Raw genomic sequence first — 22,385 nt, 5'->3', positions numbered from 1 at the left:
CGCCCCCTAATGACCACCCTTCCTCCCCTCTGCTATGATAGATTTCTTGCAGGAGGCTCTGTGGTTTGACAGGATGAACTGGCCTCTGGGGAGGGCAGCGAGCTGCAGCGGCCAGCACGACCGGCTATTGGTGACAAAATGTTGAAAGTCACTCTTTCCTTTAAGAGCAAGTATTTATCGCATGTGCCCTGGGTGCCCGGCAGCCTGCTCGGTGCTTTGGAGCAGGCCTGAGGAACAGGTGTGTTAACAGGGCCATAAAGCAGAGCACACGACATGAAGTCCCCGGGACGCAGGGTCAGGTCAGGAGCACAAAGGAGAGGGTGCAGGTGAAGGATCTTCTGGTCCACATGGAAGCTGGGAGCATCCAGACACACCAGGTAAGAGGTGACATTATCCACATACGGACACAGCGCTGACCTCCAGCACAGGAAAGGGGGTGCTGGGCAGAGACCCAGGACAGCATTCACGCTGGAGTGACACAGGGCACCACAGGGCAGCTGAACCAGAAAGGGGCCCAGGGGCCTGGGTTATCCCTGCACGGGCCCGGGGCTGAGATCTCAGGCCTCTTCTGCACTTAGAACTGAGCCCCCGGGACGAAGCCGGGCCTCAGAGCATCAGTGATAACAGATCTCTGCGCAGCACAGGGCCCCAGCTCCAAAGCTGGACAACTGCCCCGGGCCGTGGGCGGGAAGGATTCACCCTCAAGGCATCAGCGCCTTGGAGTCTGCACCACACGTGGCTACATGTTCCTTTCCAAATTCCAGCTGCTCTCCAGGGCTGACGGAAGAACCAGGGGAGCTCGCTGGAACCTCAGGGTCAGAAATGAAACCTCCTTGGGGCATCACCGGAGCCGAGACTCACGTGGAAGAGAATTCTCACCAAGGATGAGCTCACCGAGCCCAGGGGACCCATTACCATGGGCAAAAACTATACTTCAGGGAGTTTGCATCTCAGGAATTCTGCAAAACAGACCAGTCTGAAAGAGAAGTGAATTCACCTCATTTATTATGCGTAGTTACCACTTAGGCACACCGCGTGCCGTTCTAGACACGACGGATTCTGGATACTGCCGTGCACATCATCAAACCTCTGCCCACTGAGACGTACTTGATGGGCTGATGGGGGGCCCACAGCCCATAAATCATAAGTCAGCCAATATCATGCTTTTAGATAACTGGCACTAGGAAGAAACGGAATAAAGCAGCAGGATGCAGAGGGACAAGTGCGGTCGGCGTCTCTGAGGAAGTGACTTCCGGGCTGAGACTACGTGCCCGGCGCGCGGCGGCAGCCAGGGTAAAAGCTGGCTCCGCTTGGCTTTTCGTGGAAGAGGAAGGCGGTGGCCAGTGTGGCCAGAGCCCGAGTGGCCAGTTGGGGCGGAAGATGATCTTGGACACAGAGGTGGGTCAGACGTGGGGGGCCTTGGGCGCCGAGCTTCCTCTGCCACCTGAAACATGCCAGCGGCCAAAGCGGGGCAGGGCTGTGCCCTGGGAGCCTCGCTCTGTCTGCTGTGGGAGTGGCCGCAGGGCAGGGCGGGTGCTGATGCAGCGCTAGCTGCGGGTCACCTGACGGGGTCTGGTTCCAGGTCTGTTCTGCAGGTAGCCCTGGGAGGTCTCGTTTGTGGATCTGCTGGGGCACAGGTGGGTAGGAGGGCGAACGGCCCAGGCTTGGGAGGCATTTCCGGGACGTGATGGAGATGTTCCGGCCACCCTCCCGAAACGCCGGTGCGTGCCGTCACCTGCCTTAGAGCATCACTGTTGGTGCCGAGTACCTGTGATAGTTTGTGAGGACGAGCACGTGCACGTCTGCTTTGGGCCTGGCATGTGCTGGGCACGGTCGCGACACCAAGGCCTCTCCCCAGGCAGCGTCTGCCAGGTGTCGGGTGCCACGTGCCCACGCCCCTGCCTGGTGGAGCAGCTCACCAAGGAGGGCGACCTCACGTGCCTCCTTCGAGGCAGGTGCACTGTCAGGTGTGGCGGTTTGAACACGTCTTGAAGTTTTCAGGACACGCTTTTCCCGAGATCAGTTGCAGGTTTCTATGTGCGAGGCTGTATCAACCTGGTATTTTCGGATTAGGTACAAGCTGGTGGTTGGTGGGATTATTCCTGTTTTTAGCTGGGGAAACCAGGACATCAAAAAGCTGCACCAGAGACACAGGTGTGGCAAGTCATTAAAAACTGGTTTCTGAATGTCAGTGGTTCTCAGAGTGTGGCCACCGGGCCAGCGTCTCCACCACCACCACCTGGGAACCTGTTAGCAACGCCCGGGCTCAGACCCCACCCCAGGCTGACTGAGTCACAGTGTCTGTGGGTAGTTTAAGAAGCCTTCCAGGGGCGCTGGTGATGGCTCAGGTCCCAGAGGGCTGCTATACACCAGGCTGCCCAGTGAGAAGGAAAAGCCAGGTATCTGCTTATGGGATACGGGACCTGGTCCACTTCCAATCAAGTGAAAGATGTTGTCAAGAGTGAAAGGAGATGTGGGTTGGCTGGGGTAACACACCCTCCTTAAAAGAAGCGGTTCTTGGTTCTGCAAGGACGTGACACAGTTGCCGTCCTTGAGGGTCTGTGAGATGCCACACGGGACCTAGCTGCCCAGTCCAGCCCCACCGTGAGTCATCTCAGGCGGCAGACGGCAGAAGTCATAGGCATTCCTGGAACTGACAGACGAAGACAAAAAACCCTCAGTACTGAGTCCAGTGATTTTTATCTGCACTGTGAGAACATAAACGCACATGCATGTATGTCTGGGAGTCTTCAGCTGTGGCCCGTGATGGAAGTTGCTGGGAGGGAAAGGTCCCACCTGGCTTACCTGTGTGTCCCTCACCCCTGCAGGGAGCCTGGGTGCGGTTTTCCTTCACATTCCCCAGACTCCCAGCCAAGTCCCTGGGTAGGACAGGGTCTCACTTGAGACTTACCTGATGTGTGTGTTGCGTGAACTGCCTTGAAGTTTCAAAACGTGTGAAGATGCTGAATTATTAACCGAGTGCTGTTGGCAGTCAGCATGATCATGGGAAACGTTCGGGAGAACGAGAAGAAGAAAATGAACGTGGGAATAATAAGGAAGTTAGAGAAAGATCGAGCTGCACTGGTAACATTGGAGAATAAGCAACGGTATCCATTCCTCAAATGGGAGATAAACCTTGAAACCCAGGACGTTCGACTGGGCTGACCTCGGGACTCACCGGTAGAGGAGAGAATTAAAACCCTCGGGAAAATGCTATGTGCTAAGAGCGATCTTAATTTTAAAAATTTCAAGAAACAAAAGCCATTGTATTGGGTTGGCCAGAAAGTTCGCTCGGTTTTTTTCTGTTAAGATGTCATGGAAAAACCCACACGAATTTTTTGGCCAAGCCAATAAAACACTGAAGGGGCCTCATGTCAGATAAATATACAGAAAAAAAAAATTACTAACAATTCCAATAGATAAGCGCTCCTAAATGTTACTTGGCTTTTTTAAATAGCATCGGAAATATTCTGGCCAAAATAAGACTAATTTTTAACGTTTCTTGAGGGTTTGCTCTGAGTCAGACCCTCTGAAGGAGGTTCCACGGCACATGGAGAAATCGAGGCACAGAGATTGGTACCAGCACTGGTCCGAGGTCAAAGCCGGTAGAGGCCACTCCAGAGCCAGCGTGAGGACGAGTATATACGTGCATCCCCGCGGCTGCCGGCCTTTGTCTCTCGCCTATACACTTGAGGGACAAAACACCTTCCTCCATCAAAAACACTTTTATTTCAGTACGGGGTCAAAATAACACTATGCAAACAGGCAAAACAAGGGCCGCAGGGCGCCCCGCACACCAGGAGGGAGACTGGAATCAGTTACACCATCACCAAAGGTTAAGCCTCACAGAACGATGTTTTCCTTCCAGGAAGAGGAAGAAGTGAGAAGTGAGTCATAAAAGGCATGTAGCCTCTGGGAGCTTGAATGAATCTGCAGTAATTATTTGTACAGGTTATCAGATAGTTCATTTGGGGAGAGTTTCAGGAAACTTAGAGCAAAAAAAATTTTTTTAGCCAAATCCTGTTTGTCTACAAATTATCTAGATGGGGGAAGACTAGGTAGTACTGACAAAGGCAAACAGACATAAAAATGATAGCCCGTATGTCAGTCATAAGCATAGGATACGAGCAATTGAAAGTGAGATCAAAATGTTCTCTAAATGGGTGGCCAGAGGCAACCCCATTTTTGCCTTCTGAGTGGGCAGAGATTATGTAAAGTACTAGGAACCCCTGCAGTCAACTGAAATGTTTCCAAGTAGATGTGGAGAGAGGCGCTCCCACAGGGTCTGGCCTCCGCTCTGAAGGCCAGCGTCACTGACCCCAGAGCCACACCGTGGTCCACGCGGACCCCATGCCTGACACGTGCTCCAATGTTCCACCCCACTCCCCTGCCCACCCCTGGGAGGCTGGGGGTCGCTTAAGGCCAGCTTGAGGAGCTCTCAGCCTCGAGACCAGGCAGGGTTCAGGCAGCGTGCGTTGCGAGCCTGTGTGTTCAAGTGTGCACGCGCGTGTGCGTGTGGTGGGAGCAGTGAGGTCGAGCTGTTGGCCGCTGGCAGAAATTGGGGAAATGCCCATCTGGTGACAGGTGTCTAGTGAGAGCTGCCAAGTGTTTGCCCTGCTGGCAGCTGGCAAAAGTCCATGTGGATGGACAGAGAGAGAGGGGTGAGGTTCCGGAGCCGGGTCTGAGGTCAGGGCAGGACCAGCAGGGACCCCCCGATGGTGAGTGGCGTCTGTGGCCTCAGTTATCATCCTGTCGGGACGAGACTGCAGCCGCAGGTAGGGGGAGGCTGGGCCCCCGGGGAGGGTCTGTGGAGCCCCCTGTAACCGGTTGCTGATTCAGAGGTGCCGACAAAATTCCAGTTAGAAGCAGAACCACACAAAGCCTTCTGCCCACTTATCTCCTCGAATTGCTTTTCAGCATCTCATTTTATTTTTATCATTTGCAAAAATGCCAAGTTAATTCCCCTACTGTGTTACGTTTTAAATGCCCTGTGTGCCCTATGCTGTCTTCAGCCTGATCATTGTGCACGTGGATAAGTTAGTAAAAGAAGCAGAAGGAAGAGAGTCGAAGGAGAGAGAAAGTGGAAAAAACCAACCCAGATGAACTCCAAATGTTCCCGTTTCTAGTGGGAACTGAGGAACATTTTAAATTGATCGCAGCCGTTATACACTGTTGTACATTCCGAGTTGCTTAGCCTTTAAAAGGCCAGCTCCGAAGGCGTTTTAGGAGCCAGCTCCGTTCGTCCTGGCAACACCTAGAGCAGCAGTAGGATATTGGTTCAAGTGCACTGTGTGAGCAGCATGTTTTTTAACTTTCAGAAGGGGCCACGGTTACCATCAGCCCCTTGAAATAAACTAGGGGGAGAATGTTGGAGCTGGGGGGAGCCCTTGGTGTGACTCCACACACCCCACACCCACCCCATTCTACAGATGGGGAAACAGAGGCCCGGAGGTTTAGGTGACTTGCCCAAGGTCACAAAACTGGTCTATAAACCGGCCTCCTGATATAGTCCCTCCACAGTTTTCCTGTAGTGGAAGAACTCTAGAGCTCAGGCGTGTATATCATTTTGAAAAATGAGAGATGCAGTGTTCCAAATTTATGTGACAGATAAGCTAGTGTGGTGGCCATTTAATTACGAAAGAATTCCTTGGACTTCCCTGGTGGCGCAGTAGTTGAGAATCTGCCTGCCAATGCAGGGGACACGGGTTCGAGCCCTGGTCGGGGAAGATCCCACATGCCGTGGAGCAACTGGGCCCGTGAGCCACAATACTGAGCCTGCGCGTCTGGAGCCTGTGCTCCGCAACAAGAGAGGCTGCGATAGTGAGAAGCCCGTGCACTGCGATGAAGAGTGGCCCCCGCTTGCCACAACTAGAGAAAAGCCCTCGCACAGAAACAAAGACCCAACACAGCCAAAATAAATAAATAAATTTAAAAATTAAAAAAAAAAAAGAATTCCTTGTTCTACAAAGATTTACAAGAAGAGTTGATTTGCCTTCGGAAGACTTTATGGTTTAACCATCCTAAGAGCCACATTTTCTTTAATTTCATACTTGTCCCTTCTCCCTAATTTACTAAATCTAACTCAAGTCTTGAACTTGACTTTTTTTAAAGAGCTAATTCATATCCATTTGCTCTGCCCTGAACTGAAACTACTTACCTTTTTTTTTTTAACACCAAACAGAACTAAAGTTTAAAAAAAAATGCAACTGAAAGCTTATCTACTGGAACCAAGTGTGTATTTTTGTAAGAGCTTTGAGTCAGAAACTTAGGATGTTCCCCCAACTGGTGTTTAATTCTAGTCTCTGAATTTTTTCATTTTGAAAATCTTTACAGAATGTCATAAGTTTGATACTTGGTAATACCCCAAAGCATTAACAGCTAGAATCACCTCTTTAAATCAAAGCACCCTTAGAACAACTGTCTAAGACTCTTTTCACACACAAGTTCAGGGAAACTTCATCTCTGCAAAGCCCTTCATGGCTGTGCTCCTCCAACTTCACTTATGTCCTTCCCTCTGTGTTTTCTAACCTGTTTGATAGAAGACGCTCCCTGTAAGGCATTTATTAATTTACATGTTTTTCCCCCCGGCAGGCTGTTCATGTTCAGTACACGTTTATCCCATGAGTGCCGTGATGTCACATCACCAGTACGAGAGCATGCCTGTCGACAGGTGTGTCACCCAAAACTAACTACATCAGAAACACAGACAAAACAACTTGAGGGTAAAATTAATTTCAAAGAGCGTTAGCAGTTAGCCTTACTTCCTGTCCATATTTACTTTGTGAGTGAATGTTCCAGTTCGGTGATTTGAAGAGAGAGACATACTTTGACTGTAGAGCATTGCCAAGTGCAGGTGTTACATGGGTTTGCTGGAAGGCAGCCTGCGTGGAATCGTCGTCTGTGTCAGGTCCTCCAGTGGGGTAGAAGGAATACTTGCTTTTATTGTTAAATGTTAAGAAAAAATATCAACTTCATAGTATTGTGAAAGGATCGCAGTATCGCATTTTAATTTCTGATTCTTCTGAGAGACCATACAACGCTAGTAGAACAGATCCAGGAATGCAGGTCAGACGCACTTGAGACGGAGCCAGATAACAGAAAGGCAGGAAGTAAGACAAAGATGGGAAAGCAGATCAGAAGCAACACGTTACTGTTAAATCATAAAGCGTCGAGGTCTGAAACGCACGTGGTGAGTCAGAGGCCTAAAGAGGGGAAGCGGGCAGGGTCCTCCTGCTGGAATGGCTTCTGATGCTCAGCTTGGAGGAGCAACCCAAGGGCATCGATCGGAAAACAGGGAAAGGACTTCCCTGGTGGCCCAGTGGTTAGGAATCCGCCTGCCAATGCGGGGGACACGAGTTCGAGCCCTGGTCCGGGAAGATCCCACATGCCGCGGAGCAGCTGAGCCCGTGTGCCACAACTACTGAGCCTGTGCTCTAGAGCCCACGAGCCACAACTACTGAGCCCGTGCGCCTAGAGTCCATGCTCCGCAAGAAGAGGAGCCACCACAATGAGAAGCCCGTGCGCCGCAACGAAGAGTAGCCCCCGCTCACCGCAACTAGAGAAAACCCGCGCACACGGCAAAGACCCAACGCAGCCAAAAATAAATTATTTTAAAGAAAGGTTCTTCCTTTAAAGAAAAAGAGAGAAAGGAAGTGGAAAGCTTTCTCTCTTGATACAGTAACATCATTTACATTGGTACCATTGAAAAAGTAGTTCCACATAAATAACTTTCCATGTAATTCTTTAAGGATTGATACTTTATAGTAGCTATTTAGGGTGGGCATCTTTCTTTTTTTTTTTTTTTTTTTTTTGCGGTACGCGGGCCTCTCACTGTTGTGGCCTCTCCCGTTGCGGAGCACAGGCTCTGGACGCGCAGGCTCAGCGGCCATGGCTCACGGGCCCAGCCGCTCCGCGGCATGTGGGATCTTCCCCGACCCGGGCACGAACCCGTGTCCCCTGCATCGGCAGGCGGACTCTCAACCACTGCGCCACCAGGGAAGCCCCCAGGGTGGGCATCTTTCTAAAATATTTTTTCCTGCTTTTTAAGTAGTACTGTAAGCCTGAAGTGGGAAAAGCGACGCTGCCCTAGGGATTCAAAGGCCAGGTCCCAGACCTTTGAATCAGTGCCGCCGGGCAAAGGCTAAGTGCAAATCAGAGACCCCCGCGGGCTTCAAGTTCAGATGTGTGACTCTGCCTTCTTCTGTGAGTGATTCAAGGGTTTTCATCATGTCAACAGACACGCGTGTGCTGCAGAAGTGTGATCCTGCAGCAGGGTCTGTGGTGTGGGGTGCAGTCTGGTGCCCCCGGGCAAGGTCGGGAAGCCCGTGCCTTCCCAGTTGGGCGTTTCCTGCTGCCCCTGCCCAGCCTCTCTGCCCCTCACTGCCTCCCCAACCCCCATCGCCGCCTGGGACTTCCTGACCCAGGACTCGGTTGTCTGAGTGAGGCCTGGGGGTTCTCCTCTGAGGACAGCCTGGGTTTGCAGTGCGTCCTCTGTAACCTCCCTGGCGTTCAGTCAAAGCCTCTTCCTTAAATTTCTGGTTCTTGGCTTTCGTGGAATAACTGAGGCCACGGGGTTCATGGCCTGTAGATCTGGGCGGAGTTTGGATGTTCTCGGGATGCGCTGGGAAACGAGGTGGCCCGGGTAGGACTGACCTGCCTTGGTGTCCCCAGTGCACAGGTAGGATGTGATCGTGGCTTCCTCCCAGGATCTCGGGGTGGACACCACCGTGCACACCCCCGGGGTGACGGTCTCCGGACCACCACGGGGGCAGTTGTGTGCCCATCTGGAAGGAAGGGGATTTCGGAGAGCGTAACAGGCATTTTCCACTGAAGGTAGGGGCAGTGTGACAGCAGAGGGAGCACCTTGAGATAAACGGGGCTCCAGTGGTGGGAAGGATGCGCACCCACAGGGCAGGGGTCAGCTCGGGGCGGGGAGGGCAGTGCAGGGGCGCCAGGACTGGGGCAGGAGGTCGGCGGAGGGGGGCGGAGTTCTCTGGAATCTTTTAGTTTTTAAGTAGAGAAGGGGTTTATCTGTGATTTGCTTAATTAAAAAGTAACTTCGTGGCTGAAGTCTTTAACCACAGCTTCCTCCCTGTGGCTCCTGCTGCCGGGAAGGGGTGGCGCCGTCCACCTGCAGCCCCGCCACCGCCCGTGGGGATGCTGACGTGTCCACCGGACGCTCACACTTCTGCAGGGAAGTGTCTGCATCTCAGGAGAGCGATGCCCGAGGCTGACGCTCGTACCCAGTAGGTCCCGTTCTGCCTCAGGGAGTTCAGGTCTTTTCCCAAGTGAGGTAAATGAAGAGGTTTTAGGTTTCAGAATCTTCTGGATTCTGGAATTGTGAATGAGGGATCCTGGACCTTCTAACCATCCTGAATGTATTTCGGAGGCCTCGACCATGTGCCTTGGGGCGAGAGGTCCGTCAACCTGTGACCATCCTCAGGGAGGGGGTGGGACTTCTGCCCAGGGCTCTGCGTTTGCCCTTCCTGTGCCCCTCGCTTCCCGCCAGGGGCTCAGGACTTGAACTGGACGAGAGGAGACTTTTAGTTTTGCCCACACCCTCCCACAGAAGCCCTGGAGCCATTGAACCCCTGGCTTGGAGGGATCACAGCCTGAAAGTCTCCCGAGTTCAAATCCAGCTCTGCCCCTTTAATAGCTACATAATCCGGGCAACGTCGTTGAACCTGCCCTGCCTCAGTTTTCCCATCTGTGGAAGAGGGGTGATAATAGTTCTGCCACACAGTGCGCTTGAGAGGACCAGATACTTCCAGCTTTCAAACACTCCTGTCTCTCCAGCCACTCTGCGGACCACTGCCTGTCCCCGTAGCCATCGCCCCTTCTGGCAGCAACGGCAAAGCTCCCTCCTGGAGGTGCCGCTGTGGCCTTTATGCACATTACTGTGCTCGCAGAGGTCATCCTCGAGGTCGCTCTTTCTTAGTATCCGCGTGCGGGTCCACCGGCAGACGTGGGCTCCAGCTGCCTGCCACGCTCTTTATTTTCGTTGAAAATGTTGGGTGTTTCTGAGGCTCAGCTACACTCCTGCCAGATCTGGGCCACTGGCCAGTTTTTTCATTTTCATGGTGTTACTACATTATGTGCCTGTCAGCAGACATCTCGTTAAATTCCCATAATGTGGCCACGCGGCACAGTATCCAAGCTAGAACCGCCAACTCTGGGCTTTCTCATGGGCTGACAATTCAGCGAGTTCTCTATGAATTTGCAGCAGGTTTAAATACCCAGAGGGCACCGTGGCATCTGGAAGGGCTGAGGAGGTGGCGCTGGAACAGCATCTCCCACACCCCAGTCATGGGAGCGACGTCTCCGCACGCGGGGTCGGTTTCTTTGCTGCATCCCCCGGGGTTAAGGATGTGGGGTCCTGAGTCAGACGGCCTGGGGTCACATCCAGCTCCGCATTTCACCGCCCAGGAATCTGGAACACATCCTTGAGTGCTTTGCTTGAGTTTCCCCATCTGTGAAGTGGGGATAATGTTACTACAACCTAATGAGCTGGAAAGACGTACATTCATGGGAAACGTGCAGAAGGGTGAGTGTAGGCCAGGCAGGCGTGGAGGAAGCGGCCTGCAGTGCTGTCCACCAGCAGAGACGGGACGTGTGGCCAACAGAGCCCTGGTCGCTGTGCCCAGGTCTCCTGGGAGAGCCCTGTTTCTTTACTTGGGTTCATTCCGGTCCGAGGGCTGCTGCCCCTGATAACCTCAGGTCCTCCCCTCCCTGGGCCCTGCCTCTCTCCTCTCCTTCTCTTTCCTCCTCGTGGATCCAGGATTCTGGTTGTACCAGTTTGCAGTAACACAGGCTGTGTTTTCTCAAAATGACTAAATAAAATTAAAAGTCAATGAAACAAGATTGCAACCCCGCCACTACCCCCCTCTCAAAACCGGTATGTTTGGAAATGTTACGTATATATATGAGATATGTCTGTCTGTCTGTCTGTCTAACTGGCTATCATAGGTAAGGAAGAATCCTGATAGAAATCACAAAATATTTATAATCAAATCACAGCAAGAACTACTTATCAGAACTTGTGAAATGTTGCTAAAGTGATACTTAGGTGAAATTTTGAAGTCTGAAATGCATATATTAGAAAAGAAGAATTAATGATCTGTGTGTTTATCTTAAGAAATGAGAAAGTGACACTAAACCCAAATAAATCAGAAAGATGGATGGAGACAACACAGGTGAGAGCTGTAGGGATGGGCATTTGTGTTAGGTTATTTCATTATAAAGAAAAGATCTGATAAAGTATGGCGAGATGTTAATATCTATATAATATTGATGTCTGTTATGTTATATTGTGAGTGTTTCTGTTTGCTTGAATTCAAAATTATAAACACTAGAGGCTAGTAAAGCAAACATTAACTTTTATTATTTAAAGAAAAAAATCAGTGCTTACAGTTTGAAACCTGTGTTTTGTCAGCTTTCCAATATGGGCTCCTGGGCGAAAAGACATGAGACTTTCTGAGCCCGTCTTAATGCTCCGGCCGTACCTCACCAGGGTGGGCCCCCAGCTCGCCTGCACCTTTGTGCAGCCACGTGGGACGGTGGCTTTTTGACTCTTGGTGACAACCCAGGTCTCCCAGCGTAGATTAACACTCTGATCAGACCATCGCAGTGTACCACTGAAGTCAGCTGTTTCTGCAAAATACATCACGAACATTTAGAAACTTGATTTTTGTTCAGACAGGTGAGGGAGTGACAGCTGTGACATCATTAGTGATGTGACTCTGAAATAAAAGCTTAGCACTGAGAGCTTTTGCAGCTTCTGCCTGACTTTGATTAGAGGCTCCCAGAGCTGGTGGGGCAGGTGTTGGGTAGAGCAAAGATAACTTCTTATCATCATCAGTCATGATTCCCTGACACTCTGTAACTGACATGAAACACAGGGACGCCTGGAGCGCTGCGCCCGCAGAGGCTGTGCTGTCATCCCCAACCTTGACTTCCAGCTTTTGCTTCTCCCACACAGGGGTGCCACCTGCTTCAAAATCAGGTCCCAAGGGAACACAGCCTCCATCCCTGGGCACGTGGCAGTGGCTGGTTTCTCAAGAGACCTTGTGACCTGCAAAGTCTAAAATATTCGCTGTTTGGACTTTTACAGAAAAAGCAAGCTGACGCACTGCTCCAGACAGGCACATGGTTCTCCTTGACGGACTTGCAAATCTCGTTATAAATGTAAAATTACAAAACGCATTGATAAGACACTAGTTTGGTTTGGGGTTTTTTCCTGATGGGACGCCTCACCGTATTTCATCCTAAACACGAACAAACCAGCAAGGAGTCTGTCGCTCATTACACTTGAAAACCATCACCCGCCTCCGGGAGGCGCTCTGGGCAGTTAGCAGTAAGATGAAACTAATTCTACAGTTGAGCCCTGGGCAGGTCAGGCTCCAGATGCTCAGAACGGAAGGTGCCCGTCAGGTCGCTAGGATGGGGGCGTTGTTTTTAAACTTAAAGTCATTCTATGAACATTTGTTTTTTGAGACAGAATATCACAAAAGCAGCCCTTCCATGAATTGCTGGAACGTGTTTTAGCAATCCAGCATCTGGTGAAAAGTATACACAGATTTCTTGACACAGCTGGGAGGATACTGCTCCTTTCTGCCTCATTTTAAACATTGCAACTTCTACACTTTCTAAGAGAAAGCCAGAAACACCCAGGGCCACGGTCTTCTCTCGTCCGCTTGGGCCAAGAGAGAGTCCTGAGCACCCGCCAGCCTCCGCCGCTCGCAGACGGGTACCCAGTCCGACCCGGCTGGACGCTCCCAGCCCCCGACAGCTGTGTCTTGACGCCTCCCCCGATGGGAAGAGCCTCACCCGCTCCCTGTCTCTTTGCAGGATCTTCCCAGAGTCCCTGCGGTGGCTCATGGCCACCCACCAGTTTGCGTCGGCAAAGAAGCTAATCCTGCGCTTCACACAGAAGAACCGCATGAACCCCGAGAGTGACATCAAAGGCGTGATGCCTGGTGAGCACGCGTTCCCTTCAAACCCTCAGCCCTGCCAGACTCGGGGGCCCGCCACCCGTCCCGCCGGGACCGGGAGTCACCCCACATCACCCCTGGTGCCTTCGTTGCCCAGCCAGCTGTCCAGCTTCCTGGGGCAGTCGGTCCTCAGCTAGACCAGGAACATGGCCAAGGCCAAACCCAGAGGACGGCGTGACCTTGCGTGCCCCTGCCCCTCGGGGGAACCTTGAGGGCTCAACCGCATGGGGCACACAGCCTTGCCTGCCTGCGGTTTGGTGCCGGCGGTCCTGGCCAGGGGGCACTGGCCTTCGCTCCCTGTCTCCCGAACAGGACCTGCAGAGAGCTGCTGTATTGTCTGTGTCTGTCAGGACCTGTTGGTTGGGCCTCTGAGGACGCGGAACACTTCAGGTCCATAGAATCTGTTTGTCAGGAACGTCAGCACGAAAGCTAGATCAGATCCATGAGGCACCTGGAGGGCGTTAAAATCCAGACTCGTCAGTACAAAAGCTAGATCAGATCCATGGGGCACGGGGCACACAGCCTTGCCTGCCTGCGGTTTGGTCAGGAACGTCAGCACGAAAGCTAGATCAGATCCATGAGGCACCTGGAGGGTGTTAAAATCCAGACTCCTGGGCCCCTCCCGGCACCCAGAGATTCTCATCCAGTAGATCTTGGAAGGAACCCTGAACATTGTCTGTTTAATAAGCACTAGAAGTGATTTATTGTGACCTGCAAAGTCTAAAATATTGACTATTTGGACTTTTACAGGAAAAGCAAGCACCTGATATCAATATTAGAGGTGTGTTGATATTACCTTAAATCTTTCCACAGCAGTTCTGTGCAAGGTACTGTAATTATCCCCATTTGCAGACAAGGAAACTGAGGCACAGAGAGGTTGAGTATCTTGCCAGAGGTCACACAGCTAGTGAGTAGTAGTGCTGGGACTTGAGCCCAGGAAGCCCAGCAGAAGCAGCTTCCCTGTGCTGCTTCCGAGAGGGAGATGGACGTGCTGGCGTGGCGGGCGGGGGGGTGAGGGGTGCGTGGACCTCGCTCCTTTCAGGCCACGTTTGCCCCTTTTGGACTGTCTGGCTCTTGTCCCCAAACTTGTCCAGGCCCATCCATTAGCAGGTCAGCGCTCTTAAGTCAAAGTGCCTTGTTTCTGGCATTTCCCTAATTAAATCACCACACTCCACTTTTTTCAGGTTAAAATAGTGTCTGGGAGAAGCTTGTTTTCTCCATCCTAATTACGCTGATTCGTTCCCTCCTGTTTTTAGAAAGTGGTATCCTCGCTCAGGAGCTGGGCTGGTGCTGGTGTCTGTGCTGGGGGGCAGGCAGCAGCACGCATGACCCCCCCGACTGGGGGCTGGGGTGGCATGCGCTCACGCCCCGGGGCACGCGGCTCTCGCCCGCCTCTGGGTCTCTGTTCCCTCCCAGCTGTCAGGCGCAGGGTGACGGTGACAGTGACGTCATGGCACCAGGGCAAAGCTGGAGGCAGGCGGGTATCCGTTTCCTCGCAAGTGGCCCCTTGCACCTCCCTAGGCTGGACTGGTTTGCCTGCTTGAATGCTGTGTCCCAGCATCTTATCTAGGCCACTGGACCAGCATCCCGTCCCCAACCCAGGCTCTCACCCGCCCTGACTCTATCCTCCCTGCTGCCCTGCCCTCAGCCCTGCCTTGGGGGCTGAGACGCCATACAGGCGTTTGACCCTCATCAGAGCCTTTCCGATGGATCAGATCGCCCGCCCCTGCTGCACGTACGGGAAAGGGGCCCAGGCGGCTGAGAGCTGGAGGCACGGCTTCCCTGCTCCCGGCATTCCCTCCGCATGGAAGGAGCCCCCGAGGAAGAGTGAACCGGCTTCCCTTTTCCTCCTTGGACGTGAGCCAGGTGCGGTGAGGGGGTCCCCGGCATTAGGCCCTCTCCGGGCAGCCTGACCGCAGGGAAGCAGCCAAGTCCGGCGTCACCAGGTCAGGCAGCGAGTCTGGGGGCTACGAGGCCCCCATCAGGCCCACAGGGGCTTTACCCGAGCCCTTCTCGGTAACCGAGCGGGGATCCCACCCCACGTGCCTCACTCTGTCTTGTCCGTCTGTCCTGAACCCAAGGTGAGAAGCGGGTCCCTGTATCGGGCCACCTCACGGTTCCCAGCGTCAGGTGACTTGCACCAGTCACACCCCAGCAGGAGATGAAGCCAAGGCGGCCCCAGGCAGCCGAGCCCGGCGCCCTGCCTCTGACCCTCCGCACCTACTTCTGCTCCTGCAAGAGGCCTCGGGCCGGCTGGAGCCTCGCGCGTTGAGAGGGAATTTCTGGGGTCAGCAGGTGTCCCCGCAGGCCCAGGAAGGAGTCTCTGCAGTGGGTGGGGAGAGGCCAGGACGGTCTGGGTCGGCCGGAGCGCGGGGCCAGGAAGGCCTCATGGCTTCTTGCGTGTCTGTGGTGGTGTCGAGAGGCTGGGGATGCAGGTAACAGAGAGAACATACCAAGAGCCCCGGAGAGGTTAGTGTAATTCCACTTAGAATAATGCAGTTACCTCTGTAGACTACAATCAGCTTGGGCTCCAGAGTTTAAAGCTTTAAAATAAGAAAGATAAAAGGTCATAATTACAGTTACTACAGCTTCTTAACATCTGTTTCATACACTAGAAAGTATCAGGAATTAAGTTTTAGCTGCATTACCAAAAAAAAAAAAATTTAAACCTGCATAGCCATGCGAATGGGCATTTAGTTTTTCTTCCTGGAAGACTTCCATGGTGCGCAAGCGTGGCTGTGATAAATAGGTTCCTGACCAGTTTCACAGCAGTGAAGATACTCGGATCGCTGGATCAACGCTATGTGTTTGTTAACCATGTTTCCGTGCTCTTTAAAAGTTTCCTAGCGTTCTGACCGTGGGGAAAGTATGTCTGTAAATCAAATGAGCCTGTTTTCGCAGAGGGGATGATAAAGGCCAGGAGGACGTCAGGAGCTGAGCGTCCATGCCTGCAGCTCTGTGCCTGAATATTGACACGGAAGAAAGTTCTGGAAACTGAGGGAGCATGGTATCCCTCGGACGTAGGACAGGTGTCGCCTTCTCCCTTGTGTGCCCCAGCTGGTGACACTGATCCAGACATTTTTTTTTAAATAAAAAACTCCTAAACCGTTATGGTTAAGCAACCTGTTGCCCCTTCCAGCTGTAACTAGTGAGGTTGGTGACCCTCTCGCCATTGGATGGCAGGAAAGAGGTAGGGCATCCAGGGGTGAGAGTACCCCTAAGCAGTACAGGCAGGGGGGCACACCTCAGAGCCCCCCCGAGGGGGCTGCAGCTCCTGGGCCCCTCTTGAGGCAACCCCACTCCCTCCGGGCCTTCCCACCCCACTGCATGCTTTATTTTTGGTAAACTTGTTTTGAATTCCTCTTAGGTTTATAGTAAAGTTACAAAGAGAGCACAGAATTTTGAAAAAGCCCCAGTCAGTCTCCCTGTTGTAACATCGCACATCCCCTGCACCTGTTACGACTGGGAAACTGCCGTCGCTGCACTGCAGTCAGCCCAGCTGCAGCCTGGACCGGACGTCACCCCCAGTGACCCTGCCGTAGGATCCCACCCAGGGCTGCCTGCTCACCTCCCAGCCGCCTGTGGTCGGTGCGCTGTCAGTCTTTCCCTGCATCCCCTGACCTCGGCAGTCTTGATTGGTTAAGTCTCCTTTTTCTTCTCTGGCCCCTGAGAAGGGGTCCCCTCCCCCGAGGGCACGGCCGGCCAGGGGAGCAGGGACAGACCCGGAGGCTGAATGTGCGGCATTTCTGCTCACAGATGCCGGGAGACGGGGAGGCTGGGGCGTCTCCTCGTTGGATCTTCCCTGTTGAACCGGCAGCCCCGGGACGGTGGCAAACGCCTCGACCTCGTTGACGTGGGCCTGGCGTCTGCTCAGAGCTGGTCTGGGCCCCCGAGAAGCTGGGTCTCGCGACCAAGCTGTAGTTGGTCACGTCACCTGAGCCGAGACGCCGTCTGTCTGGCTCAGCGCACGTATGTGCACGGGCCACACCTCTGTGCACGCGTTTGCACACGTGTTCATTCAGTCACTCATTTCTCCTCCTAGTATGTGGGCCGTGTGGGGGCAGGTGCAGAGGAAGCAGCCTCAGCCTGTTTGGCCCACAGAGTTGGTTTGGGGACCAGAGCAGTGCGTGCATCTCCTGGTCCCTGAGCAGAGGGTTCAGACTCTGTAAGGAAGAGGACGCCTGCCCAAGCCCGACCAGGGCCTCTGTGCCCGCCAGCGGGCTCCGCAGCCCTTCCAAGTGGACGGAGCCCACGCAGGTGGCTGCTGTGTGTGTCCTGCCGCCTCCCTGCGGGCCCCGTGGGCAGCTGTACCTGCCAAGTCGGTGTCTCTGTGGCGCGTTTTCTCCCCTGAGAGCCAGGCCCTGCCCCTGCCTAAAAGAGAAACACTCTCCTTCTCCTGACCCCCGAATCCACGCATCGGGCCATCGGGGGGGCTGCCTGGCCGAGCGTGGCTCACGGGTCCCCCCACCCTGCAGAGCTGGAGAAGGAGCTTTCCCGGAGGCCCAAGAAGGTCTGCATCGTGAAGGTGGTAGGAACCCGGAACCTGTGGAAGAACATTGTGGTGCTGTGCGTGAACTCGTGAGTCACGGGCGCAGGCGGGCTCGGGCCTGGGGCGGGGGAGAGGCGGCAGGGCCGGGGTGAGCCTGAGCAACCCCGTCAGAGCTTCTGAACAGCTGTCTGACGGGCTACGGGTGCCTGCAGACGCGGACCCCCAGCCTCGGGGCAGCCCGGCATCTCCCCCTGCTTGCCACTCGGGCCGCACAGACGTGTCCCGGGGGACGGGGCTGCCGGAGAACAGACTCAGGTCCAGGGCCGTCCTGGGAGCGGGGCTCTCTGGCCATGCACCTCCCAGGAGGCACCTCCCCCCGAGGCACAGTGGCGGGGGGCTCGGGGGCGACGGGACCCCCACGTGTGGGCCTCCCTGCGTGGAGCCAGCGCCTGCAGAGGCCCGACCCCAGGGTCACGGCGGGTGGTGATGGGCCGGCCCGGCCCTGGGTGCGACCTCCACACGTGGCCAGAGGCCCTCCCGCCTAGCCGACCACATCCAGCCCGGCGCCCCAGGTTTGCACCCGCACCCCCGTGGCTCACGCCGTTTCCTGCCAGCACTGTCCCCGGTTCGGTGTGCACTGGCAAGCCTGTGCTGCTGACTCGCAGCTCAGTAACCCTGCCCTTCCCTGCTCGCCCAGGTGGGCCTCGTTCAGGGTCACAGGTCATCTGGGCAGTCGGGGGTTAGAGGTCACTGGGGGAGGGGAGCTCGCACCCTTCGGTGCGCAGTCTCAGGACGGCAGTCCTCGGCAGAGAGCGAGGCCCGGGGGCGGGCCTCTGGCCCTACGTCCCACAGCTGCTCCTGTCGAAGCCGCTCCTTTAATCAGCTGTCGGGACTGGGGTTCCAGGTTAAGTAATTTGGGGGAGGATACAAAACAGCCCAGCGCCAAAGCAGTGGAAGAGCCCAGATCTAACGGACACCTCGTCCTGCAGCCGAGGCCCAGGCAGGGGAAGGGGCAGCCGCGCCGCACGCCTGGTCGGGGCCGAGCCCTCAGGCCCGTCTCTGCACAGAGTCAGCTCCAGCCTGGCCACCCGCTGCCCAGTCGCAGGCAGACGCCGGCTGGGCCAGTGGGACCGTTTACAGTGGGGTCACTTCTCCAACTTTTATTTTGGAAAAAACACAAATGGTGACATAGACAAGATGGGGAGTTTCCACCTTAATGATTCTTGTTTCGGGGGAGGGCGAGCCAGTCTCTCTGGCTTTGCTGTGGTCGGAGGACGTCCTTCCCCCAGAACAACAAGGTGGGAGACCCGCCCTGAGACCAGGAGCCCCGCCGAACTCACACTTGTTAGGCCGTCCAACGCGGCCCAGGGGAGCCGGGTTTGGAGGAGGGCGGCTCCCTCCTGCAGGACTGGGTCTGTAGTTGACCTTGATGCGTCCTCAAGGTCTGCTGAAAGCACGGAGGAGGGAGGCTGGGAGAGAAGGGCGTTTCAGCTCAGGGACAGATGCAGGCGCTCGCAGCCCTGCTCCCACGGGGCACGTCCACCGGGGCCTCAGAGCCCTGCTGCCCTGTGCTCCCAGGGAACACGACACATCTTTATTCCTGTTCCCAGAATGGACATCCGCCTGAGCGGCTGGGACACACGTTTCCCTGCGGGTTTTTGTGACCCTGTGGGGCAGGAGGGGGCTGAACCCAGGGCAGGGGGGGCGGGGGACGGTAAATTAAGCGTTGAACGGTCTCCAAGGCCAGATGTCCTCACTGGCCTGACCCTTCCTGTCCCTCCAGGCCCCATGAGCCGCGAGTAGCAGCGAGGGGTGGGGGGGAGCCAGTTCTCGGGGCGGGTCCCCGAGTTTCCAGAACCCCGGGGGAGGCAGAGGTGTAGACGGGCGGTGCGTCCTAGAGGCCGTGCTCACCCGCTGTGCTGCCCGCCTGTCGGCCCGCCTGGAAAGTGGCTCTGATGGGCCCCTCGGTGCAGGGACCCTGGGGGCGCCCGCCTCGCGCCTGGATTTCCTGAGAGGCAGCGTCTGAGCCGAGGGCCTCCCTGCTTTTATGCCTGCATCCTCCGTAAGGCCACGGCAGGGCGGTGACCGCGCACACCCCCCCGACGTCCTCTCTGACGTGCGTTCCCCGCCACCTTCCGAGGGGCTGCTCTGCCCCTGGACGCGGCGCAGGGTGTCCCGCGCCCGCCGGGAGGTGGTGGCCTCAGGCACTGTGTCCCCGCAGGCTGACCGGCTTCGGGATCCACCACTGCTTCGCGCGCAGCATGGTGGGCCACGAGGTGAAGGCGCCACTGCTCGAGAACTTCTATGCCGACTACTACACGGCGGCCGGCATCGCCCTGGCGTCCTGCCTGGCCGTGTGCCCGGCGGTGCGGCTCCTGGGGCGCCGGGGAGGCCTGCTGCTCTTCGTCATCCTCACGGCCCTGGCCTCGCTCCTGCAGCTCGGGCTGCTCAACCGTGAGTGGGCCCAGGCCCCGGGCGGGCGGTGGGCAGGGCCTGGCATGCGCTCCAGAGCCCTGCGTGGGTGGGCAGCCCGAGGCGTCCTCCAGAATCCACGGCTGCAGGGGGCTGCTTTGGGGAGGACGAGCTCGCACTGGAACACGTGCGTGGGGTGCCCCCTCCTCCCACGCGACCCCAAGGCTTCCCGCTGCCCCGGGTAGCTGGGCCCTGACAGTGCTGGTGGGCGTGGTGACCCCACTGGGGGCCACGCTCTCCCGCTGTGATCCATCACGTGAGAAGGAATGAAGGACTTTTTCCTCATGTGAGATCAAGGGCGAGGTAGATACATTTTGACACCTTTGCACTGGGACACTGCTTTTCAGTACTGCTTCCAAGTTCATCAGCTGCTCTTGGGGCCAGAGAATTTCTCAGTAAACGTTAAAAGTAATTTAAAGAAAAGCTAGCCAGTCCGTGTCGCCCACCCAACTCTACAAGGCACGCGTAGTGCAGCTCCTGGTGAACAAAAGCCCTCGCCCGCCACGGGGACGGGCCGCAGCGTATCTGACCGCCCGGGGCGAGGCGGGAGTGAGCCGGACAGCCGAGCCTTCTCGCCCAGCACCGTCCCCCCCAGTGGACTCAGGCGCTGCGGGGACCCCGTGGCTCTGATGGCTGCCTTCGCCCCTGAGCTGTCAGAGCTCGGTCAGCGCTGCTGGGCAAGTCAGACGCCTGCAGTAGTGTTTCAGGTCTGCGTGGTGTCCAGGTGGGGAGGGAGGATCCAGAACAGGAGGAGGAGAAAGAAAACCGAGGCTTTCTCAGCCTTGTGCAAACTGGGTTCTAGAAGAGCCAGCGTCAGACTCAGGAGCCGCTTTCTGACCTGGGCAAGTTCACGTGCGGTCCGCATCTTGCCAGGAGACTGGTCTCATTTTCAGCTGTGACGACATGGGGTCTGTCCCCCGGTGGGGCCGCCCAAGCTGCCCTATGGGGAGTCTTCTGCAGCTCCCGCCGGTTGGGCGGACATGCAAGGGCACGGCAGCCCCGGGGCTCCCAGCCGCCCTTCTTAGTCCCTGAGCAGGGATGCCCAGGAGACCAGGCACCGTGGGGACCAGGCTGGGAGGGCACAGCGATGCTGTCTGCCGGGTCTGCCCACAGCACTTGGTGCCCCGAGCACAGACCAGCAGTGACTTGAGTAACTTCGGACATTAAGTCCAAAGTTAAGTCCGAGATTCCCCCGCTGCGCGCGGGCCCCTGCTCTCAGGAGCTGGTGTCCTCCCCAGGTCACGAGGCCAGAGGGGCCCAGCCCTCCCTTCCGAACAGAAGGAGCTCCATTTGGTCAAATGCCGGCCCTGATGCCCTGGACCCTCCCCCACGTCTGTGCCACGTCCCTCCTGCTCTCTGGCCCCTGGCGGCGTCAGCTGGGCTCCCCGAGTGGGCCTGGCGGGCTGGCTGCAAGGCCACCCCTGCTGGTCCCGGAGTGGGTGTGCTTAGAAACCAGTCGCGTGGAAGCACGCGGTGGTAACTTCGTCCGACCTGCTCTCTTTCTCCCCTCCCTGCCCGCCTTCCTCCTCGTGTGCCGCCGTTCCTGTGGTCCAGTGATCGGGAAATACAGCCAGCATCCGGACTCAGGTGAGCCGAACGCACGTGCGGCCCCGTGTTGTCTTTTTTATTGCACCTGCAGGGCATTTTCACAAAGACTCACAGACTTGTGGTTTCCCTTTCCTCTCTCTCCCCTCCCCCTTTCACCCCAAGAGTTGCAGCTGAAGTTGGCCGTAGGTTGGACACTATACTCATCCACTTGTCCTTTCTGCCCCTTGCGCCTCTAGAAAGTCGGGCCGCCCGCCCCCCACCCGCTTTGTGCCCGGCTTGCACGCTGCCCTCGCCCCTGCCCCTGGCACCAGTGGCCAGCACAGCCCAGCAGCCTCCACTGTGATGCAGGGCCTTGGGGACAGGCCTGGGCTGGGCCACACGGCTCTGGGGGCCCGGCTGACCACGCTGCCAGGGGAAGCAGCTGTCCCCGCCTGTGAGCGACGCAAGCCTGCTACTCTCGGCCTCTGGGACGGCATAGCCTCTGCCCCGCACGCGACACTGCTGCGCACACGTGCCTGGCCTAACCGAGCCCGTGCCGCCAGGGCTCCCAGTGCAGCCTTGTGGGGAAGTGGGCTGCGCCCCAAATGTGGGACCCCAGCATCTTGCTGTGCCCGCCTAGCGCCGCCTGGGTGTGAGGTCAGACCCGGTGCCACTGGCAAGATGCTCCAGTTGGTCCAGCTCGCTCCCTCCAGGCCCATAAGTTCTCCTCTCGGGGTTGAGTTCTCGTTCCCCTCGGTCAAGCCTGGGCCGCCCTGTCCCTGTATTGGACTGGTCAGGCCTGAGGCCAGGATGGCCAGGCTCTCTGGAACCAGAGACCTTTCTCTGGAGCTGAGCCGGAAGGCTGGACGGGAGGGCGTTGCCACAGCGTCGGGGAGACCACCAGCCTC

General features: G+C 56.1%; 1 protein-coding gene across 7 annotated transcripts in view; it reads left to right on the top strand.

The window, feature by feature from the left end:
• The window catches only part of SLC22A23 (solute carrier family 22 member 23), a gene marked incomplete at its 5' end in the record, with an annotated part of 147,398 nt that overhangs the window by 108,611 nt on the left and 16,402 nt on the right, over nucleotides 1-22,385 (top strand). For all 7 annotated transcript variants that reach the window (XR_013830350.1, XM_079935684.1, XM_079935677.1 and 4 more), the window contains 4 exons: nucleotides 12,847-12,974; nucleotides 17,465-17,567; nucleotides 19,700-19,932; nucleotides 21,505-21,537. Coding sequence is in view for 6 of the 7 variants with exons in the window: in XM_079935684.1 (XP_079791810.1) it covers nucleotides 12,847-12,974; nucleotides 17,465-17,567; nucleotides 19,700-19,932; nucleotides 21,505-21,537 (497 nt within the window). The remainder of the gene's footprint in view (nucleotides 1-12,846; nucleotides 12,975-17,464; nucleotides 17,568-19,699; nucleotides 19,933-21,504; nucleotides 21,538-22,385) is intronic.

Source organism: Stenella coeruleoalba (assembly GCF_951394435.1).
Source record: "Stenella coeruleoalba genome assembly, chromosome: 10".
In the NCBI taxonomy this organism is placed as follows: Eukaryota; Metazoa; Chordata; class Mammalia; order Artiodactyla; family Delphinidae; genus Stenella; species Stenella coeruleoalba.
The sequence above is the reverse complement of the archived record's forward strand: the minus strand, read 5'-3'. Positions and strand labels throughout refer to the sequence as shown.